At 42.8% G+C, this 20,166-nt stretch overlaps 1 protein-coding gene across 1 annotated transcript in view; it reads right to left on the reverse strand.

The window, feature by feature from the left end:
- Window positions 1–5,246: 5,246 nt before the first annotated feature.
- The window catches only part of TBX5 (T-box transcription factor 5), a 46,609-nt gene continuing 31,689 nt past the window's right edge, over window positions 5,247–20,166 (reverse strand). Inside the window, exons 8-9 of the mRNA XM_053588467.1 lie at window positions 17,164–17,390; window positions 5,247–7,410 (exon numbers count right to left, since the gene is read on the reverse strand). Coding sequence (XP_053444442.1) covers window positions 6,836–7,410; window positions 17,164–17,390 — 802 coding nt within the window. The 3' untranslated portion in view covers window positions 5,247–6,835. The remainder of the gene's footprint in view (window positions 7,411–17,163; window positions 17,391–20,166) is intronic.

Consider the following 20,166-nt stretch of genomic DNA (forward strand, 5'->3'; position numbering starts at 1 on the left):
CAGCATGCATCAGTCTGTCACCTAAGGGAGTCTGAGCAGCAGGGAACGACGGGGAAACACTCAAAGAACCACTCAAAAGCCAGGTGGCCTTGTACTGTCACCATGGGAACTGGCTTGGTATAGGAACTGGCACACAACTGCATAAATGAGATCTATTATTACTATTACCAATACTGCTATCAATAGTAGGTGGGACCTCAGTCAAATATGAAAGCTTTGTCAGGAATAACCTTCAACCTGCACACCAGGCTGTCTTCCCTATCCTAACACTCACAGTTTCTTTTTTTTTTTTAACCACACAACTTTTATTTAAAAAATGTGTTTTGTATACTTTACAAAATGTGTCATTTACCGTAATTTTTACATTATATAGTTCCTTTTTTTTTATTAAATCATAGTTGTGTACATTAATGTGATTATGGGGCACCATACACTGGTTTCATAGACTGTTTGACACATTTTCATCACACTGGTTAACATAGCCTTCCTGGCATTTTCTTAGTTATTGTGCTAAGACATTTACATTCCACATTTACTAAGTTTCACATATACCCTTGTAAGATGCACTGCAAGTGTAATCCCACCAATCCCCCTCCCTCTGCCATCATATCATAACAAAGATATTTGTACCAGAATGTTTATTGCAGCCCTATTCATAATTGCTAAGTCATGGAAAAAGCCCAAGTTGCCCATCGATCCACGAATGGATTAATAAACTGTGGTATATGTACACCATGGAATATTATGCAGCCTTAAAGAAAGATGGAGACTTTACCTCACTGTTTCTAAGCTAGGAGACCCAGTGTGCTTACATCAACATTCTCCCTAGGAATAACACCACAACTCCTTGCTTTAAGTGGAATGAAAGTGCATTCTCATGTCAGAAAAGAAAAGGTGCTAATGACTCTTAGCACCTTTGGGGATGTAGAAATTATTGCCATGGAGACGTAGGGTTCATGCTCATTTACGAAACCATCTATTTAAATCATATTTAAGATGATGCCTGTGTGGGAAAGCTGTGCTTTAATTATTTTTGAAGGTGACAATGATTATGGTGGGTGGTGCTTTTTCTACCACCACCCCCCACTGCTGAGCTTACATGTCTTATAAAAATAATAGAAGATCACAGGAGCAGATTTCCCAACAAGAGAAGAAAGAGGAAGAGAAGGAAAAAAAGAATTAATGATGGTAAACACCAGTTAATCTTTTGATTAGCGAACAGTCATTGAGCATTTTCTCTGTAGGGGGCTCTGTGCTCATTGTCTGGAGTCTTCACCAGAACCAGAACTCTCTGGGGAAAGGACTCATGTTACTCCCATCCCACATATGATTAAATGGAAGTTCAAAGAGTGTAAGTGACTGGCCCAAGGTCACAGAAGCAGTAAATTGCAGGGTGAATTTTATAACCCGAGTCAATTAGAGAACAAAGGTGAGATAAGTAAGTGCCTGGTCCAACACGTGTGTTTATTAAAGCGAATTACTAACTAACCCCAGGACCACAGCCTAACTCACCCAGGGGACCAAGGAAGCTAACAAGTGGCAACCCCAAAGAGTGAAGACAAAGAGAAATATCTCGGCCTCTCTTTGGTTTTGAGATGACAATGGAGTATTTTGGCGGGGCCAATGTCACCCACTATGGGAGCACTATCCCTTTTTCCTCAACATAAGCAGAAGTGTCCCACATTCTTATTTTATTCACATTTGTGTCCCACAAACTTATTTTGATCAATGACCAAAAAACTAGCTAGACTTGAGTTTACTAATTCTATTCCTAATTACAAAGGATAATTCACCTTCATCACAAAGAAAATGGGGAAATAACTCGAAAGCACAAAGAAAATTTAAACATCCACAATCCCACCACTGTTATTGTCCCGAGTTTTTATCCTTTAAGTATAAATGAGTATCATGGTGTTTAATAAAATTAAGAAGCTACTGTGCAAATTACTTGGAACTTGCTTCTTTTACTTGAAGTGCCTCTCAAATATCTTTTTAAAATCTTTTTTACATACACCAAGCAGGTGGGTTCGAACCCAGCACGGGCCTGCTAAACAACAATGACAACTGCAATGAAAAAATAGCCGGGTGTTGTGGCAGGGGCCTGTAGTCCCAGGTACTTGGGAAGCTGAGGCAAAAGAATCACTTAAGCCCAGGAGGTGGAGGTTGCTGTGAGCTGTGACACCACAGCACTCTACCAAGGGCAATATAGTAAGACTCTGTCTCAAAAAACTAAATAAATAAATAAAATAAAATCTTTTTCACAAAATGGGTGTCTTAGTGGCCATGTGTATTCCATCATATGGACATTCACAAATCTATTTAATCACCTTCATATTATTAAGGCAATCTCCAATTTTTCATGATTTTTAAAAGTCACGATGAATTTCCCAGTAAATATTTATGTACATCTCTAATTATTTCCTTAGGACCAATTCCTCAAAGAAGATTTATCTGATTAAATGATTCACACAATACAACTTTTGAAATATTTTACCAAACTCTCCTCCCAAAAGGTTTTATCTTATTTAATCCAACTGGCAGCAATGGGTATCATTATTTTTTTAAATATACATTTGCTAAGTCACTGGGTTAAAATATTATATTTTTGCATTTCATTGATTCAAGTATTTCTTTTCAAGCATTTATTACCTTCTGATGTTAAGTAGGAGATTCTGTCTGTTTACTGGACATTTCCACAGAGATTATTTCACAGTCCTTTGAAGCAGGTACAATATCTCCTTTTAACAGAGGATGAGGCTCCTAAGTCTTAGACTCAGTAGTTCCATGCTAAGCTCTGCCACTCACCAGCTGTGTGATTTGGAGGGAATTCCCAACTCCTCTGAGCCCAAGAATACTAATGAGCTGACCCTCTTGAAGGTTTTTCCCCCTAACTTTGAGTCCCATGCTAGAGTGGACCAGCAAGCTGGGAGGATGACATAATGCTCCTCTCCCAAATACAAAGAAGCTGGCCACCTCCAGAGGCTGTCCTGTGCAGCCGCGGGAACTCACTGGAAAATGACCGAACACAATTAGGAGGTCTCCCACACATAAAGGTACCTGCCACACCTGGTAGAACCCTCATGCATGTTTGCTGAATAAATGAGTGGATGTGGACTAGGTGATCACTACCCACGTATGAACCTACATCTCATTCCTCCATCACAATTTCTATCTCAGGACCTTTGCACGAGCTGTTCTGCCTGGAGTGCACGTCCTCTCAACTTTTGACTTGATTAATTCCTACTCATCATTAGGGCTATGCACAAAAGTCGCCTCCCCTAGATCAGGTAAGGAACCTGGTCATATCCCTTTATGGGGCAGCTCCTCCCACTGTTTTTTTTTTTTTTGAATGTATAAGCACTTTGTTATCAATTTTTTGGCACCAAGAATCACTTATATATTGAAAGATTATGTAATTATTATTGTTATTACCTCTTTGCTTTTTGTTTTTATTTTTATTAAATCATAAAGAGGTAGATCATGTATACATTAATGCATTTATGGGGTACAATGTGCTGATTTCATATACAATTTGGAATGCTTACATCCTACTGGTTAATATATCCCACACCTCATGTATTTAATTATTGTGTTAAGACATTTATACTCTATACTTAATAGATCTGACATGTACCCTTGCAATATGCACCATAGGTGTGATCCCACCATTCAATTCCTCAATGACCCAAATATACACCTAAGGGGTGATCTCACTAGTAAGCTCACTAACTGGGGCTGTCCAACCTTGGGCTGTGGGCCACATGCTCATTTTTCTGAGGGCCGTTCTACTTACCTATAGTGTTGGACATCAGGGAAAGTATGCACAGACCTTCTGTTTAGCTCATCATTTAATGTGTGGCCAGAACAACTCTTATTCTTCCAATTTGCAGTGGAGAAAAAAGAAAAAAGGTTGGACACCCCTGCAAGTGATGAAACCATAAGTTTAGGGAGGACATAGCCCTTATCATCTTGTTCACTGCCCTGTGCCCAGTGCTTACTACAGATCCATTCCAGAGCAAGTGTCCCCTAAATATATTCTAGAAATATTACAATCTGTGCTGTGTCTCTCAACATCAGACAATAATAAAACCACATGAACATTGGGATACTACATCCTTAATTCCACGGATTCAGTAAAAAGATCTCTTATTACCATTGTTTTGGACCCAAAGAGTTTAATCTGTCATCAATTATAAAATGACGATGTCCCTTGTCTGATTGATGAAACTTGCCGTGGACATAATTTTAATGATTTTCCAATGGCGACAACTGTTTGAGCAGTAAGGGTGGAGATGTTAATTTGCTACTTGGATGATGTTTTTCTGAAAGAATAAGAGTAACTCAGTGTCATGTTTAGTTGTTAAAATTAATTTCAAAGGTAATTTCTTCAAAGGCCAACTTAAAAAATCAAACCTATCAGAATAAATATCTATTTAGAAGATAGTCAGAACTTGTTCAGTGAAACTTTACTAATCTGATCCCTCGGGGAACAGGAAACCCATTGACCTAGTTTTTCCACTGCACTTGGAAGAAGTTGAATTGTCATTTCTTTATAATTAATTCACACTTCTCAGGGGTTCTTTGCCTCAGAAAGGTCCCTCGGGGGGAGAGGGAGGGCATGATTAAGTGAATAATTTGTAATCAACAAGCCAATTGTTCCTATTTCAAGTGGTTGTAACATATTTGATGACTTGGGATAATTTGGGAGTGTAGGCACAAAAATTATAAAAACAGGGGGAAAATGGTGCAGCACTAACTGAGCACTGATTCGCTGCCCTGTTCTGTTCCATATGTGTTTAGAGAGGATACCCTCACAGATCCTAAATTCATGGCAATTAAATAAACATCTGGACCACTGAGAGTCCATAAAGTTGTTTGCATTGGGCCTCCCAGAACACATGATTCCAACAATTCATTCAGAAAAAACAGGCATGAGGTGTTAGGGATAGTATGACCCACACCATTTTTAGATCAGTTGGGACTCCTAAATCATTTTGTTTTCCAATGCTGACACAAATTCAAACAAATAACTTGATTCCAGGGATAGAGACCAGTGGGTAAACATACTCAGCTTCATCACTTCCCAGCACAACAGATCTGAAATACCCCTGAGATCAGAAAGAGAAGGCAGATGGGCTGAGAAATTCACATGCAAGACAGCTCCTATTTCCGTCACCTAGTATTTCCTTCATTCAGTCAGTAGAAATAACAGGGAAAAAAAAATGGGTGTTCAAGTCCCTTGTACTTTTTTTAAGCACATGGTATTTATTAGGCATTAATTGGCACAAAAATATAAGGCACGGGTATTTAATTCTCACCCTCCCCCCTTAGCAACATAAAAAGACATAATCACATAAGGGACACTCACGTACAAACATACTCACGCTCTCTCACATACTTGGACATACTCAGCCTCACATCTTACCCTGTTCTCTTTATTAGGGTCTGTTTAAAAAAAAATCTTTTAAATCAAAAAAGCAAAAGCACATTCGAAGGAAAGAAAAAAACACACAACTTGGTTTTGAGTATCAATAAAATTAAAACCTCTTGGCCAGCTCTCGTGCTGGGTTTCATCCCATGTTATTACTTAATTAGAATTCCTATTTATAAATAAATAGTACCAGTAAAATATTACATCTGAAGAACCCTACCATTACACTTTACTTACACACTTTTTTTTTAATACCGTTTTCTGCTTTCAATAAACAGTTTGGTGTTTGCATTTACTGTTGGCGTGATCTCTTTGGAGAGAATTACCGGCGAGCATGTCTTGTCTCTTTCTTTAGGAATTGTGGATTTTGTCTGCATCCCATTTGGGTTGCTAGTGTTGGAGGTTTGGAGCGTGGGGCTGGCTTTGTTTTTACTTTTTTTAATCATCCGAAAGACTATTTACTTTGGCTTCTTTTCCACAGCTCTTGTCAGCACAGTGCTTATGCCCTGCTTATCAGGGTTCTGCCCGAATGTAAGCCAGGTCTTTAAAGTTTTTCAAAGCAAGCTTTCCGGACAGGAAGCTATAGGCCACGTTTTAGCGACAGACGTGGAGCTGGGAAGACAGTAGCGCTGAATAGGATATGATGCCGCACTGGGGTGGGAGTGGGGGTAAGGGGTGGGCGTTGTCCTGACTCCGTTGGTAAGTTGAGACAAGTCTGAGTGCCATCATGCTGGGGCAGGCAGGACAAAGATCAGAGAAAATTGGGACTTAGGGGGGCTTTTTCAGAAACATCATATGGCAGAGGTAGGTACTTTTCTTATTCAAGGAATAGGTGGCGAATTCAGGTTTGAGGGATGGTTTATTTGAGGGGAATCCCACAAGTATATATTTTGAAATATACTTGTCTCAGACCTCCCCCAAATAAGGGACTGGGTCCCATTAAGAAAATTGAAAGGGAAAAAATATATTATTATTTATTATATAACAACGTCGACATTAACACCAAGACAGGGAAAGACTCCTACCACGCACTAGGATAAAACACTCAATGAGGCAAGACTTTCTAAAGCACAAAAGAAGGAATCGGGGCAGACAGCTGGAGGGGGTGTTAATGTGGCTGGTTGAGGAGTGTGGTGGTCGTGGGGGGGCAGGACTCTTTTCTTGTATGTTGGGAGTTGTTGTTTTTTTCCTGAAGTTTTGAGACAAAAGGATAAAGTCACATTTTTTGAATTGTGGTTTCAAGGTACTGATTAGATCAGCGTCCAGCAGCCTTGAGTGCAGATGTAAAACTTGGGTGAAATGAAAAATCTTGTCCATGGGGGTTCTCCTTGCTACTGTCTCTCTCCTTCACTTTCTCTCTCTCCTCCCTCTCTGGCAAATGTCTGTTGGAAAGCAGGCCTTGCTTTAGCTGTTCTCACTCCACTCTGGGACCATGCCAACTCCGTGCACAGAGTGATACTGGTGTGGGGACAGGGTCCTTGGCACGCCATGAGAGTAGAGGAACTCGGGGGGCTGAAGGGTGCCAGGGGACTGAAGGCCAGTCTGAGGCCCACATTGTCTGACCACAGGCTGATGGGCCACGGAGGTCTGGTGCTGGAACATTCCCTCCCCGAGCTGTGGGGAGCCGTGATTGGCCATGCCAGCCAGCCGGGGGACCAGGGGACCAGAGGTGAAGTGAGCAGAGAAGTGCTGGTAGGGTAGCCTGTCCATGGGCTGCACCGTGGTGACCGTGCAGTTGCTGTAGGAAGGCATGCTGGGCCACGTGTTGCAGCTGATGTCCTCCAGGCTGGGCACCGGCTCACTGGGGGGTGCCGAGCTGGCGTACATGCAGGCCTGCCGCTGTGCCGACTCTGTCCTGTAGGAGGCGCTCAGGCCCTGCTGCTGGGGGTAGCTGGAGCGGTAGAAGGAATCTTCTTCACTGGGTGACGTCTCCATGTAGGGCTTCTTATAGGGATGGTCTGTGGTGGAACATTCTTCATCTGTGAAGACAGGAGGAGAGAGACCAATGAGGCCAGGACCAACCAGCAGACAGCTAAGAGCAGAGACAGCCACTTGGCCAAAGGACTGAAGAATGAAGCCTGAGAGACTATCAGCCCCAACCTCTATTATGAAGAAAAGAAGGGGCAGACTGTGATGGTTACAACCATGAGCTGTGGAGTTCTAAGCAAACAGTTTGACCTTTCCGAGCTCAGTTTCTTCACCTGCAAAAATGAAAAGGGTGATAATAAGCACTTTCTACAAAGACCAGAGTTGAGAATTAAATAGAAAAATAAATGTTAAGCACTCAGGCCAGAGCCTGGTACAAGGAATTACTCAATAAATAGCAATTATTGGTTAGGGCGCTGGCCACTGAGGCTGTAGAGTTCAAACCCGGCCCGGGCCAGCTAAAACAAGGACAACTGCAACAAAAAATATAGCCAGGTGTTGTGGCGGGCGCCTATAGTCCCAGGTACTTGGGAGGCTGAGGCAAGAGTATCTCTTAAACCCAAGAGTTTGAGGTTGCTGTGAGTTGTGACGCCACAGCACTCTACCCAGGGTGACAGATTGAGACTCTCTCTCAAAAATAAATAAATAAAAATAGATAAATAAATAAATAGCAACTATTGTCATCTTTTCTACTCTCCAGCATGTAAATTCCATGAATACAAGATATTGTCTATCTTATCCATCAATGTATTTCCAAACCCCGGTACATACCTACTAAAAAATAATAGTAACAATATTATCAACAATACCAGAAGAAACAATTACATAAAGTGTTGACTCTGCCTAGCACTGTTCTGAGCACTCTCCATAAGGTAACTCATTTGATCTTCACAAGTCTAAAAGGCGGTTCTCCTACTATCCTCATCTTATAGATGAAGCGGGAAAGACAGAGAGGTTAAGAAACGTGCGTTATGTGGCTGATAAACACTGGGGTCGGAACCCAGGTAGTCTGACTACAAAGTCTTTGCTTTTCAGTGCCATGCTACATGGGGAACACATGGAATAAATATTTGTGCCACTGATGAAGGGATGGGTGGATGGATGAATGAACAAGTGGGCAAATGAGTGACAGCTTGATTGAACCCCCAAATCCTTTCCTAATTCCTTAGGCAAGCACAGCAATATTTGCCGAGTCCATACAAGTTAATGCCCACTGCCGTTTCTTTGATGAACAGGTCACATCCCTCCTCTGTGTACTAGTTAACCCCTAGTGTATGATAGTGGACATAGTTCTTTCTCCTGAAGAGGGTCCCTTAACCACTTTAGGGCCATTAGCACCTTTGGAAACTAACAAATACACTGAGCTCTTTCCTGGAAAAATGCACTAAAACAATGTTTTGAAAAATTGCATGTGCACAAAACATTTCACACACAGTTCAGGGAGTTTAAGGACTCCCTAAAACCCAGAACCCAGATCAAGGAGCCTGGACATGTCTGGGTTTGTATCTGGCTTTTGTACTTAAAGTCTGGTGATACTAGCAGGGCCTCTGCCCTCAGAGATATCATCATCTTCTTGAATCAAAGTTAGTAATACTTCTCTGGGTGGCTAAGCATTAAATAAGATCTAGCATATAAATCTCTTGATATCCTGGCTCGGCGCCGTAGCACAGTGGTTATGGAGCCAGCCACATGCACCAACGCTGGGGGGTTCAAGCCTGGCCCAGGCCAGCTAACAAACAATAACAACTGCAACAAAAAAATAGCTGTCAGGTGCCTATAGTCCCTGAACTTGAGAGGTTAAGGCAAGAGAATCACTTAAGCCCAAGAGTTTGAGATTGCTGTGAGCTGTGATGCCACAGTACTCTATCTAGGGTTACATAGTGAGACTCTATCTCAAAAATAATAAATAAATAAATGAATCTCCTGATATCCATCATTGAAAGAGTAACTCTTGCAATAAGGGTAACACCACCAGTCCATCACACAGCAGAGAAGCTACTTTCTTCAGGGGGAAGCAGTATTTAGGAATATTTACCAAGGTGAAAACCTAACACAGAATTATTCCTTAGATGGCATTTTACCCTCCACACTGGAAATCTTTCCTCATCTCCCCATCACTTTCTAATCAATAAATGTGAAACAAATATTAAAAAATCCACCTGGAGGGAGACAAATGAAGTCCTCCCAGAAAACCAATTAGCTTAGCAAGTTGAAGTTTTCACGGGTGAATCAGAAAGGACGCTATTGACTGTGTTTCTTGGACGTGAAATAATGGACATAACACAGTCTGTCTCAAAACTTTCGTAGTGACCTACTTCTGTCTCTCTTTGGAGATGTGAAGAAAAATGATGCATTGGAGGATCCATGGAACTCACTGTGATGGTCCATGGCCAGAAGGCAGGATGCTGAACTAAATCATGAGAAGAAATTATAATAGCTGAGCACTTACTAAGTTACCTTACTCCAATTTCATAGTAATGCCTTAAGATGTAAGCTGCCATTCCCCTATCACAAAGGCAGAAACCAAAGCTCAGGGAAGTGATTTGCCCAAGGTCATACAGCTGAGAAGGAACAGAAGCTGGAGTTAAAGTCGGATCTAACTTCCTTTGCCTACCACACCTTGCTTCCAGCTCTCCATATACCTATGGATAATGCCCCTGCCAAGTGCTAGATACAGTGCCAGATGCTGGGAATAGAATGGCAAACCAGGTAGATGTGATCCTGTCCCTGATGCACACCCTCAGTCTGTAAGCGACAGAGGCTGGCACTCTGTGACTGAGAGGTGGTTCTCAGATATGAAGCTTTAAGTCATTCACCCAACAGAAAACCCTTTTGCTTTGGACTGGTTTGTAAAAACAGCTCCCCACCCCAAACTGAGCAGCCTGGGTTTGGCCTCTGCAAAACACTTCTATGTGCATAATTTTCCAAGTGACACCTGTAGGTAAGCCAAAAGTCTCCATAAACGAAACATATGTGTTAGGATTATACCCACTCATCAGCAAGTGAATTTGTTTTTAGCTAGAATCCCTCCGGGACAAATCTGGGACCCATAGGATGCCCAAAAATTTGTACAAAAAAAAAAAAAAAAAAAAAAAAACAGTGAAAAACACACTCTTCCAGGTGTTCTATCTGCATCCTGCCAACCATGCAGATGTCTGAAGACATCCAGATGAGTGGCCATATATTTCATCTTTCAACCGGGTGGTTTTTCTTTTCCCTTTTGGAGTCTTGAAGACATTGCTACACTCAACTTTTTTTTGTCCTTACTGCCTCCTCCCTTGATCCCTTCTCTTCCATTCTTTCTTCCACCCTCACCCCCCAATTCATAAATCCAAGTGTTTCCATTGTTGCTGGAATCATAACCTTTGGGTTTTCCGTTTAACCAAGGCGTTCCCTTTTCAATAATAGAAAGTACAGCTGCAGGGTACCCTTGGCAAGAGAAAAAAAAGCAAGGCAAACTAACCATTCTGGAGTTTCTGATCCCCTTCCAGATTTGTTACAAGTAAAAAAGGAAGAATAATAAGAAAAAGGCCGGAACACATTTTGGAAAATCGTAAAATTATACATTCCAGTTTTTAATACCCCAAAGATCTGATGCAGAGCCCTAAGAAAAACTCAGTGTTGGCTTATTGATGAAAGCAGATCCTGAGCATTCTCAAATTCCTCTCAGTCCTCATCACATTGTAAAGAAATTCCAAAGGAAGGATCCAAATTTCAGGTCAGTCATGATAAACGCTCTGGATGTAATCTCTGTGTTTATTTTGGTTATGGCTTGGTTTCTTTCTTTTTATTGGGAGTCTGATAACTGCTCAACAGTGAAGACTGCCCTCCAGCCAAACCATGTTTAGTTTCATGATTGGGAAAATGAGCCATAGTCAAGTATCTAGTCTTCTGATGAGATAGATGCGTCCACAACTCAGCTTTGGGAAGTGGCCAGTTACACTGCAACGATCCCGAACCCGCCTGAGTCTCTTGCATAACAGCAAAGTTCTTCCTGGTTCTAACCAGCTACCAAGGCCAAAGTCCTAAGTTCTTTAGATTTCTCCAGATGATTTCAATTCTGGATAAAGTGACTTTAGTTTTGAATCCAGAAGACAGATATTGAAGTGTAGATTTAGGGTTCTGATGCTCATTGGCCTTGTGACCATGGGCAAGTCACTGGAACCTTCAATCTCCATTCTTGACTGTAAATGGGGATAATACTTAAACATTTTCTGAAATTTAATTGAGCTAATGCTAAGTGCTGTTGAGCTTCTATCTCCCTTCCACATAAAGTTAATCTTGTCTGTCCAAATTACGCACGTCTGTTCCCTGCCCTTCTTTCTCCCTTGGAAGGCTAGACAGATGGCTTTTTGAAAGTCATCCAGTACTCGAAGGTATTTGGGTAGATTCCAGAGCTGGGAAGCTCACAGAGCCACTTCCAAATCAGTAACCCCACAATCATGTCGCATTCTCAGATGGGTCATTCCCTTGGCAAGTTCAGTTTATTCAGATGAAAGACCATTGTTGAGTCTTCACAGAGACCCTGAAGCTCAGAGAGGTGAGTGGCCACTCTCTAGCTGAGTAACCTTAAGGGGGTTGGGTGGGACAGGAAGGCAGAAGTAGATGGCGTTATAATTCAGGCCTTCTGACTCACAAAACACTGCTTATCCTGACAGATAGCTCTAAGCTTTCCATTTTCATGAAGCCTTATGTGCTCAGCCAACATGAAAAGGTAGATTCTGACCCTTATAAATGGATGGATGGATGGACATATGGATGGGTGGATGGGCATGGTGGATGGATGAGAAGTGGATGACTGGATGAGTGAACGGATGGATGGACAGAGGGGTGGGTGGATATATGGATGGGTGAGTGAGTGGATGAGAGGATGAATGCCTGAATGGATGGACAGGTGGGTAGGTGGATAGGTGAGTGTGCGAGTGGATATGGATGGTTAGATGGGTGAGTAGGTGGATGGACAAGAGGAGAGGAGAGATGAATAGGAGGAGAGATGAAAGGGTTGGCAGGGGGATGGGTGGATAAGCAGCTGTATGGATATATAGATGGAATTTTTTGGCATGCCCCCTGCTCTTAGCTCTTAGCATAAAGTGGGAAGGACCAGAATGATATTGTGGGAAGATCCTCAACTAGAAATCCCGGCACCCAGGTTTAGCTAATACCTGGCCACTCACTACCTAGCTTATCATCTGTCTCCCCCCTGTGAGAATACAAGTTTCACGAGAGTAGTAGCCTTTTCCACTTTGTCCTCCACTTATCCCAAGCACCCAGCACACTGCCCATTACGCACACTAAGAGCTTAATTAATACAATGTATTTGATGAATCCATCCCAGATCCGTCACTCACCAGCCTTAGAATCTAACCCCATCTCCCAGTCCTCTGTTTGCCCTCGGAAGAACGGGGATGGACAGCAGCTCTCCCAGGTCAATGACTGCTGTGGGGACGCCAGGCAGGAAATGATGCAGAATTGCTTTTAAAAACATGCGGCACTGAGAAAATGCACCCCGCAAAGCCCTTTCCAATGCCTACTTCCCCCTTCCCCTCTCCATCTCAGCCTTGCCTTTGAATGTCTAGTTCAGTGCACAGCTCTGCTAAAATCTTCATTTGGGTTGCTTTTCATTGCTGATAGGGGTGGGGTGAGAGTCAGGCCAGGAGAGGGAAAGACAGACAAGGGCTCTCCCAGGCCCCGGGGTCCTGCATTTGATTGAGTGGCATTGATAAAAGACCATCCCGGCTTTTTTGGCTCAAGCCATCGGGAGAGATAGTTTGGAGACAGCTGGTTCCAAACACAAGGGAGCCCTCTGGCCTGCCAGGGCCCTTTGACATTTCATTGGGCCTGACTCCTGGGCGCATTGGAAAGAAGACAGACAATGAGGGGAAGTAAGATAGTGGGGCAGCCGGGGGCGGGGGGGGGGAGCCACCCAAGGAGTTATCACTTAACGGGAATCCCAAACTGGAAGGAAACCTGGCTGATTCCTTATCACTTTACAATGTGGAGGCTGATGATGAATTGCTATTTGTTGTCTCCCAGGCAGGACAGACGGAGCTTGGCTGGAATGTTCCCTGTCACTGGGAGCTCCCTTTTGGGGATGGAGGGAGGTGAGAAGGGCAGAGGTTTCTGGAAAGGTGAAAGGTCTCCTCCAGGGTGCACACCCCATGCACCCCAAGTCCACAGGCCTCAGAGTGAATCTTGGATGGGCCACTCACTAGTTGGGTGACTTTGGGCAAGTTTCTCAATCTCTCCAAGCCTCAGTTTCTGAATCCATGGGAAAAGGGGTAATTCTTCACCTTGTTATCTCCAATCAGTCACCAAGGCCTCATCCCACCCACACCTCCAGCGTCTCCCCACACTCCCAGTCTGAAACACTGTCTCATGCCTTAGACCCTAGAGTAGTTTCTTAACAGATCTCTGGTGTCAAATACAGTCCACTCCTATCACAGCAAAGTGACTGCTTCAAAGCACGATTTAATTATGTCACTCACAGGTTTAAATCCATCCAATGGTCCCCCCGTTGCTGCTAGGGTAAGAGCTGAAGTTCTCAGTTATAATGGTTTCTAAGGGCTGGCTTCATGCTTAGACCCTGACTTTCTGTCTAGCCCTCATTCCACACCACTTTGTCCTTGCTCTGGGCATAGGGAACCTACCAGCCTTCTGTTCACTCTCCAGGGAGGGCAGGCTCCCCCTCGCCTGAGGGGCTTCATGTGTGCTTTGCTGTGTGCCTGGGCACCCACACCTCCCCTTCTGTGAAACACTCACTGTTCTCAGATATCAGTATCAATTCGTCTCTGATCTTCCACCCTAGACTGACACTCCAGTTTAATATCCATTAGCACTTCATATGTCTCCTTTACACCATGGGATCACAATTTTAATTAAACAATTAATAATTGCATGTATAATGTTTGACCTGCTTGCAGTAGCGTGGGCTTCATAAGGTCAGGACGGTGTCTACGAGCGTGCAGGGAGTGATCCTAGATGCCAGGCGCCCCTTTCTGTGAATTATCTCATTCCATCTCATCACAACCCTATTGTTATTCCCATTTTGCACAAAGGATAGTTAGAATCCAGAAAGGTGAAACAGCATGTCCATAATTACCCAACTGCCAAGTGTGTGATTATTTTTGCAAAGAACCAGCCATCAACTCCAAGTTCGCCAGTGGCAGTGGCAAGCTGCTCCGAAATTCATCTGAGAACCCTGCAAAGCCAGTGGCTCACATAATCCAAGAGGCTTATGAACCTTTCATTCAAGGCCTGCCTGCTACATCCTTCAAGAATGCCATTAGGATGCTGCCATAAAGGATGCTGCTGTAAATACCAAATGTAAAGAGCACCTTGATTCTTTTCAACTTCATCCCTTTCTTTTGGTCTGGCATTAATTTCATCGATGGAGGTCTCTAATTCAAACCTGGTGAGCTCTCCATCAGCATGTTGGACCCAATTTCAAAAGCTGCTCTCCAGTGGAAGATGAAAATGTGAGCTTGTAGCTGATAAGCAAGGCAACAGAGACAGCAGAGAGTGGCATAAGGGCACAGGGACATGTACGGAGTTTGCAGACCAGATCAGGTTTGGGTTCCAGTTCTATCTTCAAGAACCACCAGCACTTGGTTTCAAACTTTCTGAGCCTCAGTTTCCCCACTGCTAAAGTAGATTGACATCAGCACCTACTGAATAGTGTTGGAAAGGCATGGCTTACAAGCTACAAAGGGCATCTTTAAGTATAATGTAAACATAATCTCTGTGCAAGGCAGCTATGATTTAATAATAATAATTTAAAAAAAATCTCTGCACAAGGGCTTGTGCTCACTGCGATGTTCTTAACCTCCTGCTCGTGCCTAAGGAGACAGACATGTTTGCAGGCATCTGGTCTCCAGCCCATCCTGCAGTGGACGTGCTGGGAGTCAGGCCAAGGTGCCTTTTGGGGAGACATTGCTCAGACCTTCGAGATGCAAGGAGTTTGAGTGTGCTTCAGGTGAGTTTGGAGGGCAGGCTTCATCTGGGTCAGCTTCCCAGCCCCATGCTTAGGCCAATGACAGCTCTTTCTTCCTTCAAAATGCAAGACTGATAAATGTCAAATAACCAAACTGTGTGACTTTCCTCACATAACTCCAGCTGCAGAAAAAAACATCCATTCCCATCAGTTCTTGTCAGCCAGTTGTTTTTTCCTAAAGATTCGGGCATTGGGCACTGGGCTTCTAAAGGTGTCATGTTGGCTTCTGAGGCCATGACATACGACAAGCTGAGATTCTGGTCCTTTAGAGCAAAACAGCTACTCCTTACTGAATAGACCCTGAACCAACACATAACATGCGTGTTTTCTTGACATCTTTGCACCAAACACGTGAGACAATTCCTACCATGAGCACAAATTTACAGATGTCTAAAAAATGAGGCTTAGGAAGGTTAAGCAACTTGTCCCTACTCACAAATATTTGAAAAAGGCAGAGGTAGACTCCACCTGGATTGTCTGATTCTGTGGACCTCAGAAGGGAGCTCTAGACTACACTGTCACTTCTGTATTCATCTTCTCAAGCTCTGATCTAGAAGAGCAACCTTCTCTTTGCTCCCTCGTGGCTATTGCCTTTGGGAGCAATATCTACTCCCTTATCCAATCATTGCTGCCACCTACCTTTTGCTCACCAAGTACCAGATGGTCTGGGAAATTTACTGCCACTTACAAAGTGGGAAACTGAGGCTCACAGAGGCTAAGACACCTGTGTGAAGTCACACAAGAAGCAGGTAACTGAATGGAGAGTTGAACCCATGTTTCTCTGTCCCTAACTGCCTGCACTGTCCCAACCATGCCATCCACAGCTCACACCAGGCAATTGTTCCAATGAGCTGAACTCATCCACACCACCTGTGCTGAGCATTTCAATTCTGGCTCGCAAAAAGAGCCACCAGAAACGTCCTTTTTTAGCATAGCCCTGTTGGACTCAGATGACAGGGGAAAAAAAGGCATCAGACAGCAGCTTAATGGGTTTACAGAGGGGATGAGGAGGAAAATGCATTGTGTGTGGTTACTGGTTTCGATCTGGAAAGGAAAAAAGAGCTCAGAACCCACCTGGGAGAAACCAAAGAGACATTTACACTTACAAGGAGGTTCCCTGTGTCATGGCTTGTAGCACGTACAGCCAGGGGCCAACCTCCCCGCCTGCTGGTGGTGGTGGTGGGGAATAAACTCTGTTTTATTCTTCCTCATCAATTGTTCCTCCTTAGCAGTTAAAAAAAAAAGATGAGGCTGGCTAGGTTCATGAAAATGTATCTAAAACACATTCTCAAGTTTAAAGGGAAAAAAAGCAAAGTGCAAGATCCATATAGTGGGATTGCATCTATGTTTAAAGTTTAAAAAACACACACACACAAAGCTTTTTCTTTATGTGCCTGTGTGTGTGCGCACACACATGTGTAAATGAACACAACAGGTCTGGACATTTCACGTGAAGTTTTCTCCAAGGAGGGGACTGAAGCTGGGGAAGATAAGTCAAGGAAATGTTTAGTTTTACCTGTATGGTTAGAATTTCTTACAACCTCTCTGTATATTTGTGTTGCTTAAACTTTTTTTTTATTAATATTAAATCATAGCTGTGTACGTTAATGCCATCATGGGGCACTATACATTGGTTTTATAAACAGTTTGACACATTTTCATCACACTAGTTAATATAGCCTTCCTGGCATTTTCTTAGTTATTGTGTTAAGACAATTATATTCTACATTTAAATAAATAAATGTCATCGAATAAATAAATGTATATTCCCTCTCTCCATGGAGAAAAGGAAGGAAGAGGTGGGAGGATCACTCACCTTTCCGCTTGGTGCAATGGTAAATTTGGCTGTGCTCCTGGGGCAGCGGGTATGGGTTGGGTGGGGGCAGAAGGTCCTGGGTGGGGCCGGTGACACCATTTTCACACTGGTACTGGGACCCTAGGTTGGACGAAGTGGAGAGAGCACGAGACTCGCTGCTGAAAGGACTATGGTTGGAGGCCACTTTCTGCCTTACCGTGCTCCTGGGAACCACGGGGTATTCTTTACTGAAAGAGAAAAAATGAAAAATAACTTTTATCAATGCCCTAATAGAGATTCCCTGAGTTGCTGAACCACGTGGCCAAGAATCCAGCAGAATTGTGAAGAGTGAACTGATCCAGTTATATTTATGTCCATCATATTTCACGGCCATATGTTTAGGCACTTATCATGCCTTCTAAACTAGATGAGTAGATTGACTAATAGTTCTGAACATATGCAGAAAGATAAATGAGCACCCCCAGTTAAGAACCCTCTTACCTCACTGGGTGTGGTGGCTCACACCTATAATCCTAGTACTCTGGGTGTCTGAAGTGGGTGGATCACATGAGCTCAGGAGTTTGAGATCAGCCTGAGCAAGAGTGGAACCCCATCTCCAAAAATTGCCAGGTATTGTGGCGAGTGCCTGTAGTACTGGGGAGGCTGAGGCAGGAAGATCTCTTGAGCTCAAAGGGTTTGAGGTTGCTGTGAGCTATGATGCCACAGCACTCTACCAAGAGTGACAGAGTGAGACTCTGTCTCAAAAAAAAAAAAGAAAAGAAAACCCTCATGTCATTTTGAAATATGTCAGCCTAGTCTATACATCTTTGAATTTTTTAATTCAAGAGCTAGATGTGCTGAGCAGTTATTCATAACTAACCTCTGGATGTCTGTTTTTAAAACAGGACTAAGATCTTTGTCCCAAATTAGTAAAACATAGCAGCTGACCATCTAGTATAGTCAGATGTGATCCTGGGTTATTCTTATCTGAATAGATTGCTACTTATGACTTAGAATTTCCTTAAGAGCTGTCATTCTTGTGGCCACTGATGTGCTTAATTTCCCCAGGCATTGGGGTTCCCTCCTGTAAAACATGGATTAGAAGTGTCTCCAGTTCAAATGGTAGTGGGGAGAAGAAAGGAGTTAATTTCTTCTTTCTTAGAAAGGTACAAGGCACGCAGTAAGTGTTCAACAAATGGCAACTGCCCTCATGATTGTTATTATTTTAGAGGAAAGAGAACAGAGGGAGGGAGAGAGACAGAGGGAAGGAAAAAAAGGAAGAACAAAGACAAAAAAGATAAAAGATAAAAGCCACAGCATGGGATCTAGGCAGCTCCCCAATCAAGCCCCATCTCCATCACCTCCAGACTGTGTGTCCATCCATGACACAGTCCTGGGAGCCTCAGTGTTGACTCGGGCATGCAAAAAATTCAACATCCTATGTACAGCATCCTCAAAAGTGTTCAAAGTCTGGTCCACATTCTCTTACCCTCAGCTTTCGTACCATATATCCCCATTTTTTTCCCTCAGAAGCTTCAATAGAAACCTCTCTTGGGAAAAAGGAAAGAGGTGCTAAACAGCACCAGAAACCCCAAAGGAAACAAGGTGGGGATTGCAGAGGAGTTGACAACAGGCAACTTAAGGACAAAAGGGACAACAGAGAGAGACATCCAAGGACGTTAGAGGAGATGAGCCTGACGGCAACACCCAACACCCCACATTTGGGCTGGGGACAAGGAGTCTTGGACATGGCATTTATAAAGTGCGTATATTGTTACATACTCATTTAAATGAAAAATCAAAATGCAACTCCATTTTCATAGAAGTGATTTTTTTTTTTGTAATTTACATACTTTTTCTTAGGCAGCCCTCTTGTGTTATTCCCTATGCTAAGCAATTTCCCCGCAGTATCACTTTTATTCTTACAAAGATATTATAAGTTAGTGATAAGTAAGCCTCTCAGCTACCCTGCTTCCCTCTGAATAGCACCTGCCATCAAATAGGCTTTGGATATATTTCTTGACTATATACATAAAACAAACCCTGTGATGACTTTCATTTTACATATAGAAATCTGAGGCTTAGGGATATTGGGGGACACATCTGTGGGTCACAAAACTGGAAGCTGAACCCAGATTTGTTTGATTGGAGAATCCACAATTTGAATTACTATCTTTACCCTATTTAGTCACTGACCTCAAATTCTCTGAATTTTGAGAATGCTATTTCTTACAATATTATGCTTTATTTTGAACTCCCTGAAGATTACAATTTATTTGCATGTATTTCTGTTAATCCATTTGTAATTTATTTAAATCAAAGAAATCACAGGCCAATTCAAGGAAATATTTGCCTATTTTCCCTTAAATATAAAAGAGTTTCTTTTTAAAAAGTGAAGATGTATCTCCAACAATAAAAAAATAAAAAGGAAAAAAAAATTAAAAAAAAAAAAGTGAAGATGTTTTCCATGAATGTGGTAGTAGAAAACAGATGTGAGACTTGGTGTGGTGGGTCACACCTGCAATACTAGCCCTTAAGGAGGGTAAGGCAGGAGGATCACTGAGGCCAAGACCAGCCTGAGTAAGACCCTATCTCAACAAAAAGTAGAAAAATTAGCCAGATGTGGTTGCACATGACTATAGTACCAGTTACTCAGGAGGCTGAGGCAGGAGGATCTCTTGAGCCCAGGAATTTGAGGCTGTAATGAGCTATGATCATTCCACTGCACTCTAGGCTGGGCAACAGAGTGAGACCCTGTTGCAAAACAAACAAACAAAAACAGATGTGAAGGAGAAAAAATGATCTGACTACTCAAAGTGTGACTGTGCCTGGCAATACGATTGTTAGCAGGGATCCTTTGAGAAATGCAGGTCAAGCCCACCGAGATCTACTGATCATAATCTGTATTTCAATAGGATCCCCAAGGTTCTCACCTGGGCTGCACTTTGGAATTCTTTGTCTGCAGTGGTGAAGTCTGGGTTTTTAGTGTATCTATCACCCAAATAATGTACATTGTACCCATTA

The sequence above is a fragment of the Nycticebus coucang genome, chromosome 4 (assembly GCF_027406575.1).
Source record: "Nycticebus coucang isolate mNycCou1 chromosome 4, mNycCou1.pri, whole genome shotgun sequence".
Taxonomy (NCBI): domain Eukaryota; kingdom Metazoa; phylum Chordata; class Mammalia; order Primates; family Lorisidae; genus Nycticebus; species Nycticebus coucang.